General features: G+C 24.4%; 1 protein-coding gene across 1 annotated transcript; it reads right to left on the bottom strand.

The window, feature by feature from the left end:
• LOC106451554 (wax ester synthase/diacylglycerol acyltransferase 1) lies at positions 1-4,693 on the bottom strand. The gene is given in 8 exon segments (XM_013893497.3): positions 1-341; positions 486-623; positions 720-929; positions 1,028-1,122; positions 2,987-3,053; positions 3,143-3,376; positions 3,379-3,720; positions 4,473-4,693. Coding segments are annotated over 8 exon segments (1,455 nt in total). The 5' UTR covers positions 4,674-4,693; the 3' UTR covers positions 1-173.
• Between the last annotated feature and the right edge of the window lie 5,664 nt (positions 4,694-10,357).

Raw genomic sequence — 10,357 nt, forward strand, 5'->3', positions numbered from 1 at the left:
TAAGTAAAATTTGGGAAACAAATATATTAAAGACTTTCCATAATGGACATCACCACAATATTCATAAACATTAACACCACAATATTTGTAACATTAACGAATTTATTCGAAAATAAAAGACTTCATAATTATATATTGGAGAACTGCAGGGGCTAAACATCCAATAACATGCTTCACACCTCCATGTTATGAGATCTTTTCTCCTGTACTGCTGATTTGATGATCTTAAGCGCTTCTACAATTTCATCACATAACTGATGAGGATCTGGAATTGTCGTTGTATCCACAGCTAGATTGATGATAATCTTGTTTACGTAGCTTATAAAATGGATATTGAGAGCCTTGTTGAACATCAAGTAACACCCACAAACGACAATAAATTAATTAATCTTATAAAAACTGAAAATTGTTTCTGAAAAATAAACTTATATTCTTGAGAAGACATGATAAGTTGATAACTATATTCTTCAGAAAAATACACTCACCTGTGATCCAACTAATGCACTTCCTGCGACATAAGAGATTGGATGGCCAAATAAACTTATTTCTTCGTCGGGACCTTTCACATTTGAAAATGCTAATGATGTGTTACCAAATATCCTCTTTCCAAAAGCTTCTACTGCCTATTATTTTATCACAATCAAAATTAGTAATAATGTAATATGCACAATAATTAATATTTTGGATTGAATAGATCATATATACGTTTGGTATCTCACCTTTCCCCCAAAAAAATTCAAGGTGAATTTAATGATTCCATAAAAAAGGAATGCTTCTAGTGATATTTTCTTCCTATCCATAGTAGCTTTGGCTCGTCGTACGTACTCCAAAGGATCCTTCTCTGATTTTATCCATAATGGAAATATAATAGTTCCTATGAAGTTTCCCCACCTACACTTTGATCCCTTCGTCATCATATTAGCCAAATCCTACATTTTCACATTTTATTAAAAATTTACACTCTAGTTAATTAGTTAAAAAAAATACAATTTCGTTTGATTGTATAATTATATATATTGATTATCACCTCTATATTCGTTGCTGGTCTGAGGTTTATAGCTACAGCTCCACGAAAACGGATTTTTTCCAAGATTTTTTTCTTCTGGGACATTGTATATCCATCTGTCAATGATTATCAGATTTTAGAACTGTTGTAGAAAAATGTATTAACAAGACTCTCTTATCTAGTAGAAAACCTAACATTATGAAAAATATAAAGTATATGAGTTTCTGTTGATATTTGAAACTGGGATTAAAATCTCCTAGTATACGTTTACACTAGGTAACTCTTATGTTCTCATTCACGGATATATATATATATATATATTATTACAAATGATTAATATTTTGTTTTCAGTTTTATTAGTGTTTAAGTGTTTTATAATGTAATTTATATGTATAAAAATAAATACAATATTTCAAATATATATGTGACTTTCCTTGTAAAAAACTCTTATCGGTTCAGTTATTCTTTTGTTAATATTGGATTGCATTTATTCCTTAGAGTTAGACCAGACTTGTTTCATTGTTCCAAATGAGCTGAAATTATATTAACTGTTTTTCTTGCATTTAGTTTAGTTCAGTGTCTTGGATTTATAATATATTTTGGTTAGATCATGTATAATTTGATATACGTTAATTTGGAAAAAAAATAGGAAAATATTGTCGATCTGAAATTGCATAAGTGAATATAACCAAAAATATTTTAAATTTCATGAATGCATATAAATATTTACAAAACCTAAATCTTAATAGCTTTTAATCACGTATTCATTAGTTTTGAGTCGTTTGTAATTCATATACATAAAAATTAAATAGAATTACTCTAAATAAAAATATGTTAATGTCTTAATTAGGCCTCTATTTTTAGTATAAGAATTTGGATCCATTCAGCTACTCATTATTTGAGATATTGAGCTGTATATATTCATCTAAATGAAACACCACTATTTTTGTTCTAGTTTAACTACAAACAGATTATTTTTCTTGTATATATTTTGGTTCTCATTTTATATTTTAAAATATATACTCTGTGCATCTATTTTCCAAAGATGCGTATTTATGTGTGTTTACACATATTAAATTTTGATAAGAAAATAATATTTTCCGACATAGAGGCAGTATGTTTTAACTTTTCTACAATTTCATAATATGCTAATGCTATTTAGAATAATTTTATCAACCAAATTTATATATATGGTAATAATATTATTTTATTGTTTAAAAATAAATATCTAAACTATTCTGTAAAATTTGGTTTATATATACAACTATATGTATTTAAAAATAGATATTTTCGTTTTCTTATTTATGTTGCATTATGCAAATATGAAGAAAAATAAAATTTAAATTCTTATACGGAAAATTTATATATTTTATAGATATTTTGTTTTTATTATTTATGTGATTTTAATAAAAGTTTAAAAGGAAATTAAAATTAACAAAAACGTAACTAAAATTAATTAAGAAAAAGAAAGAAAATATATTCTTTAATAATGGTAATTATTATGTTAGAAAATATAATTATTAAGGATAAATTTGTAATTGATCTATGTTATAATTAAGGTAAGAGAGACACAAATAAAACTGATTTTTTAAATAATATTATAAAGATAACATATTAAGTGGGTTAAGAAAACTTATATAATAATTTTAGTTTTTTCATATTTTTATATGTAGATCATATTTATTTTCGTAGTGATTATATAAATATCATTAACAAATTAAATTATTATAAAATTACCACTATTACTATTTTATTTGAAAATTATTATCTTTTAAAAATAATAAGATAGAGTATATCTCAAAATAAAAATATCTTAAAATTTTATAGTACAAATCATATTCAGTAGGCAATTATTTTGAACTTTTTATGTTTTGTTTGTTACATCTTTATCCATATTCAATCATATACTATTGCAAAACTTGGTATCAAGTAAATGGTAGGTTTGATAACAATATTATGGTAAGAGAACTTTGAATTTACCATATTTTGTAGTCAAATATCTTGAAAGACCTGCTTGGGTCATTCCAAGAAGAACATCATTCACCTTCTGCATGATAATATTCACGTAATGAAGTTGTTAGTGTAAGAAGACGATATCAACTATTAATATAAATCAATACAACAATAAATATATACCATGTTCATTGTGTTCTTCACTAATTTGACATCATCAAAACTTATTATCCGATGGATAACCTTCCAAGATTGAATTCCATCATCGGGGTTTCCCATTAGAGGATTTTTGGTATCCCGCAAGAAACATGTTGTAAGCATTAACTTGAAAAACTCAACAAGAGTGGTGAAGGTGACTCTTATCATAAACCAAAGTCCAGCAATCAACCACCATGCCGAAATCATGGATTTAACAGGTTTTTTGTGGCCGAGGTATTAGAAATTAGTGCGCTAGGGTCTGATGTTTTTCTTGAACAAGCAAGCAAAAGAGACATAAGAGACATTCCATCACCAACTGAATGATGTATTTTTGCTAGAAGCACAGATTCTGCATTTGATGTCTTTATGTTGAGTAAATGGAGTTCCCAAAGGGGTTTAGACATGTCCATTGGAATATTAGCAATTCTTGAAGTATAGTCTTCTAGGAACTGATCAGGATTTTCGATATTGGGGTAATCAAGATCCGGAACAGTTACATGATCTTCTATTCGGATGCTTACAGGAATCCAGACCGGTTCTCCATTTTTCTTATAGTTAATAACCTGAAAATTTTAATTTATGAAAACAGATCAAATTAAGTAACTTGTAATTAAGTAATTTATGAAAATTTTAATTTAAACTGTTTACGAACAAATTAAAATTTTATGTTTACACATATTGAGTGAACCAAAGGAATTATATAGATCATCATGATTTAGAAGAATATATACCTAGACATTAACAATGGAATTCAAGCAAAGTGAATTTAAGAATACATAAACAGTTCACATTTGTGACTATAGTATCAAAGACCTTAATATAGTTTTTTTTTGCGTTGATCTAAGATATTTTTTTCAAAAACATAAGGTGTATGTTTTTTTCATTTATGTTTGTATAATATCTTTTCATCTTTTGTATGGATTTGAATATGTAATACTTATTTCCAAAAGAAGAATATATATAGTGATGATTTTGTTGGATTATAAAAAAAAATACTATCAATGTTTATATTATTTTTGGGTTTTTCTGAAGAGTGTATTTTGTTATTGAAAAATAGATATACTTATTTTTGTATTTACACCGTTTATATAATCATGAAGTAAATAGTACTTAAGAAAATAAAACAGAATCCAAAGTAGAAACTAAAAATAATAGAAATAATTAATCAGTTTCTACCTAACCAAATTAAGTGGATCATATAAAATTCCTATCGTTTATTGAAGACTTTTAGTTATTATACATAATAATAATATACTTCTTACACATTCCCAGTTCGTGTGTGCACATATGCATGCGTGAATGTAATTTGTTTTACCATTTTGCTAGAAAATCTGGGAGCATTGATCAGTGTGGTCTTGAAGCCTTCAACAAAGGCCGATGGGTTGCATTTAGTTTTAAACCCAAAAGTTATCACAATGAACAAATTTGGCGAACTTAGCATCTGTGACATTGGGCTAAGCGGCTCCATGGACGTTGTCTCGAGGTCGTCTCTCTCCAGAAATTTTTTCTTTTCCATAGTTAGTTTGATGATTCGACAACCTTTGCATTAGATACGATCCATTTATACCAATGTTTCTTTGTCCTATTTAATGAAGGTTGGTATTAGATCAGGGTTTTGTGGTTGTTATTCTTGTGACCTTTTATGTAGCTAAGAATGACTTCTTTCATTTCTCACAAAAATGATTTTATTTTTATTTTATCTTAGAGGAAGGAAATTATATGATTTTTTATGTTTCAAATAAAATCTGAAAACTATTATTTTACATATTTTGTACAAATTAATATGAATAATTTATTATATATAGCTTATATATTAAAACAGAAGTCACAACCTTGATTCATGTGTGTTTTTTTTTTTAAATGGACTTATTCCTAGAAAGTCATCTTACATGTAATCTCTAATTTTATCATTTAAATTTTGGGTCTACCATAAATTTTTATTGGGCTATCAATAATTAGATTTAAACAATAAATGATCTATTGATTTATAGATAATATAAATTAAATATATATAATTTAATATTTTAATACCATACCTCCATATGTTAATTATTTAAATATTTATCGATGTTAACTTTTAAAATTATAAATATTTTTTTAAACAAAAAAATAAAATTATTTAACAATGATTAATCTTTACTACCTTAAACCAATGAAAACAAATTTTAAATTATATAGTTTATTTTAAAAATTAAACAAAAACTAAATGTTTAATTATTTACTCGACAATATAAATCTATAAAACGAAAAGTTTAATTTTTAAAAAACTTTCTAAATTTGTGAAATGTTACAGTATCTTTGGATATGACAATAAAATAGTATTTTACTAATCGTTATATATATAGTTACGATTTTAATAATGAAATAATAATCCAAAAATATATATATAGAAGAAGATACAAATACATGTGAAAGTTTGAAACAACCAATTCAATGAAGAAAATACCGTAAACTTATTATGTTTTAGAAATTGATAGACACATATATTATAATATATACCAATTTAGAACTGAAACAATCAAGTGTTTTATTAAAGTGTATATATATATATATATATGTTCAAATATTTTGTTGATAAGTATAAAATGAGAAAGTATTACTTAAATTTGATTTAGGTATTTCAGTTTTCTAGAAATATTTTTGTCCTATTATTTCTTCTTATCTTTTTTATTAAAAAGAGAAGTAAAATTTGTATCTATCATAAAAAGTTGTAATACGTCAATATCATCAATTACATTCATTTGATTATTTACATTAATCTATTAAATATATAACATTTCTCAAAAATTAATAATTATAAAGATATTAATAATAAATCATTTTTAAATGTAAATATAAATTTTACTTTTAGTTATAACAAAATCTGTTTGAGAAAAATATCTAAATAAATCTTACGAAAAAATTAAATCTTTTTTCAAATTAATTCATTTATTAATGTAGTAACTAGTATTATATATTATTATAATTACTTACAAATAAAAGTTTATTATACAAAATATATGATATTTTTATATAAACTTTAATTGTAGTCTATTGTATTAAAATAAAATAAATATATGAATGAAATATGAAAATATGTTAAATTGATAAATTAAAATATTTTTAAAACTTAATTTCATTTAAATATGAATCACTGTTTAAATAATTAAAATTCGTAAGTTATATATTATTTTTATACAAAAAAATTGTTAACAAATGTCAAAATTTTATATCTACCAATATATTGTATATTTATTTATTTTAAAAATCACAACAATATACCATCTAAAATTGATTATATACAAATATAATAGTATGTAACTAACCTTTAGTTAAAGTTTTATTTATAAAATATGCTATTTGAAAAATTTGAAATATAAATAATTCATAAAAGATACTAATAATAAATCAACTTTAACTATAAATTTTGTTTTATTTTGAGTTATAACAAAATATGCTGAGAAAATATAATGCATTAGTTTGTGACAAAAAAAATCAAAAGCGATATAACTTTCTAAATTCAAAAGTAGTTGTTTAATTTTCCAATTGAAATGATAATATTCCAAAATTTTCAAAAGATAAAATCATAGATGCTAAAGTATAATTTTTTGAAATGCAACAAAAGAAAAAAATATTCTGAATACATCAAAGTGGTATAATATTTTGAAAATTTGATTCAATAACATGAGAAAAAATATTTTTGAATACATCAAAGTGGTATACATTTTTGTTATTGATATATGCGATATGTATAAAATCATTATACATTATACATATAGCATATATCATTATACATTTAGATTATATATATAGCATATATCATTATACATTATAGAAATTTTTAGAGATTGTTACTTATTATTTTATTTTGAAGAATACGGTGTTACAGAATCATGTAAATTTTGTGTGTTTTATATTTTAGATTCTAAAACAATTTGTAGATTCAACATAATGTGATTGTTCAATATATTATTTAAGAATACCAAAATTTATTTTTGGAGTTTTTATCTGTTTTGATGCCATCTGAACGTTTTTTAATATGCATGTTTTTCAGATCTGAGTCAGACTTTGGAAGACTTACTGGAAGTCTTCCGAAGTTTTCTAAAGTCTTCCTAAGTTTTCTGAAATCTAATGAAGCTTTCTGAAATCTTACAAAGTCTTCCGAAGGTAAAGTGAAGTCTTCCCCGATAAGTCTTCTATAAAAAGTTAAATTTCTGACAAATTTCGGTCAATTGCAAAACTAACATGTTTATCCGAGTCTCGAGAAGTCTTCTTTAGGATTGTTCCGGTTTTTTTTCTTAACAAAGAAAAGTTAGAAGACTTCTAAAGAAGTCTACTTGATGGAGAACACATCTAGCAAAGTCTTCTGAATGTCTTCCCGAAGTTTTCTAAAATTCTTCGCAAACAGATTTGAAAAAAAAACGATTTCATACTTTGAAGATGTTAGATGACTTGCTTAGCTTTTCTAAACACCCAGAACTTCACTACAAAATCTACCAAGTCGTTAATGACCAAGAATCATGAGCTTCAATATTTCTACAAACTTTACAAAGCTTGGAAACAAAATCTTGGCTTTTTGGATGAATTTAAAGAGAAAGTGAAAGAAATATGATTTGTATGCATAATTAATTTGATATGAAGAGTAAAAACAAAACTTTGGTACATTAAGAGCTTCAAATTGGTTGTTTATGTTAGTTGGTGTATTGATGGTAGTTGCAATATTGTAAATACTTTGTGAAAATTAGGATGATAAGGTAAAAGACTCATTTTTGAAAAGAAAATAATAATGACATATTTGTGAATAACTCAAGTTTCTAAGGTGGATAGTCAAATTTTTTTTTTTTTTAAAACATTAAAACATAGATTAGTTTCATGTTAGACTTGAAATTTTAGGTCATATTTAAACAAAGCCCTACCTTTTTTTTTTTGTAACAACAAAAACAAAGCCCTACCAATTGCCATAGTTCTCGCATGATCATTGTTCAGTGCTTTTGTTTTTCAATTTGTGGGTTACCAAAAGAATATATACTCATCTATTTCCTTCATGACACAAGATGTTTCAGCCAAACGTTTTTTTTTTCATTTTAGGTGATTTTAAAATCTTTTAGTTTTTTATTTTTAAATAGTAATATTATCTATCATTTTAAGTAGTGTTTAAAGTTTTTACACAAAGATTAAAAAATATAAAATTTTATGTAGTTTATTTTGGTTATACAAAAGTAGCATTACATAAATCAGTTCAATCAATAAAAAAAATATTTTGTAATTGGTTACAAAGTTTAAATTAAATTATTTTTTTTAAATAATGAGAACTTCACTTGGTATGAAATAAAATAAAAAAATTTAAAAACTATTTAAAGTGATACAGAGAGAGTAGTATTTTGCATCTCTATTTTATTATGTATCATCTTAAGTAGTGTTTCGATCCGCGCAACCACGCGGGTTTTTGTTTCATTTATTTTAATATAAACATTTTGTTTTCAATTCTAAATTGGTATATATTATAATATATGTGTTTATTAATTTTTAAAACATAATAAGTTTACAGTATATTTTTTCATTGAATATATATATATTTTTCAAATTATTATTTCATTACTAAAATTGTAACTATATATATATATATTAGTAAAATATTTTTTTATTCTCATATTCAAAAATATTGTAACATTTCATAAATTTAGAAAGTTTTTAAAAAATTCAACATTTCGCTTTATAGATTTATATTATCGAGTAAATAATTAAACATTTAGTTTTTGTTTAATTTTTAAAATAAATTATATAGTTTAAAATTTGTTTTGATTGGTTTAAGGTAGTAAATATTAATCATTGTTAGATAATATGATTTTTATTATTTAAAAAAAAAATCTTTATAATTTTAAAAGTTAACATCGATAAATATTTAAATAATTAACATATGGAGGTTTAGTATTACAACATTAAATAATATATATTCAGTTTATATTATCTATAAATCCAATGGATCATCTATTGTTTAAATTCAATTATTGATAGCCTAATAAAAAATTTTGGTAGGCTTAAAATTTAAATGATAAGATTAGAGATTAAATGTAACATGACTTTCTATGAATAGATCTATTAGATTCATTTTCAAAAAAATTACACATAATTCAAAATTGTAACTGCTGTTTTAATATGTAAAATGTTGATATAAAATAAATGTGAGAGAGACAGAGAACTACGTGTCCAACAAAGGACTTCAATGGTACAACTCAAACGACGACACAATTTATCTAATTAAAAGTCACGTAGCTTTTGATAGATGAAAAATGGTACGCGTGTTCAGAAAAATTTATGAACAACTTTATATTGGTAGTTGTTGTATGATGTACCTACCTACTAAGCACCCACTATATTCAAATCGGATACAAACATAGTTTGAGAATAAAAGAGGTTGGGACAGATTAGAGTGCCAAACTTGAATTGAAACTAACTCAAATGAATTTCAATTGGCTGAGGGTAAGCGTGCTTTTCACAGTTAAACCACTTGTTTAATTTAAACATTGTCTTCACTTCTGCTAAATATAATTGACATCGTCTAAATCGATGTGTAAAATTTGCAAATTTCAAAAGTTTGTGTATTTAATAGAAAACAAAATATAGTTTATGTATTAAACGAGGATTCAAAAATAATTCGTGTATTTTATTAGCAAATGAAAAATAGTTTGTGTATTTTAAAAAAAATTATTTTCAAAACTTAAACACGTGTTAATTAAACACTAACGCCGTCGTCACTACCGTTAAATATAGTTAGCGCCGTCTAAAATTATGTGTAAAACCTACGAATTTCAAAAGTTTGTGTATTTAATAGGCAACGAAAATTAGTTCGTGTATTCAACAGAGATCCAAAATGGTTCGTGTATTTTATTAGCAAATGAAAATTAGTCCGTGTATTTTTAAGGAATTTTCCCTTGTATTAACTCAAATTGTTATGAATATTATTTTAGATATTGATGGAATTACACAGGGTGAACGTGCACGACTGTTACAAAAAAAAAACGTGTACCACTTGTTATGAATCTTTATAGGGTTTAATCATTAAAGATTGTAAATTTGTAATGAATAGTCAAATTAGAATATTACTTAGTATATAAGTTGTTTTACATATTTATTCTTGTTTTACAATGTTAGTTATTTTCAAAAAATCTAATACTATAAAGAAGAGCGTGACTCTCTTCTGGTAAGGACACGTCAGAAAAT

The sequence above is a fragment of the Brassica napus genome, unplaced genomic scaffold (genome assembly GCF_020379485.1).
Source record: "Brassica napus cultivar Da-Ae unplaced genomic scaffold, Da-Ae ScsIHWf_31;HRSCAF=59, whole genome shotgun sequence".
Taxonomy (NCBI): domain Eukaryota; kingdom Viridiplantae; phylum Streptophyta; class Magnoliopsida; order Brassicales; family Brassicaceae; genus Brassica; species Brassica napus.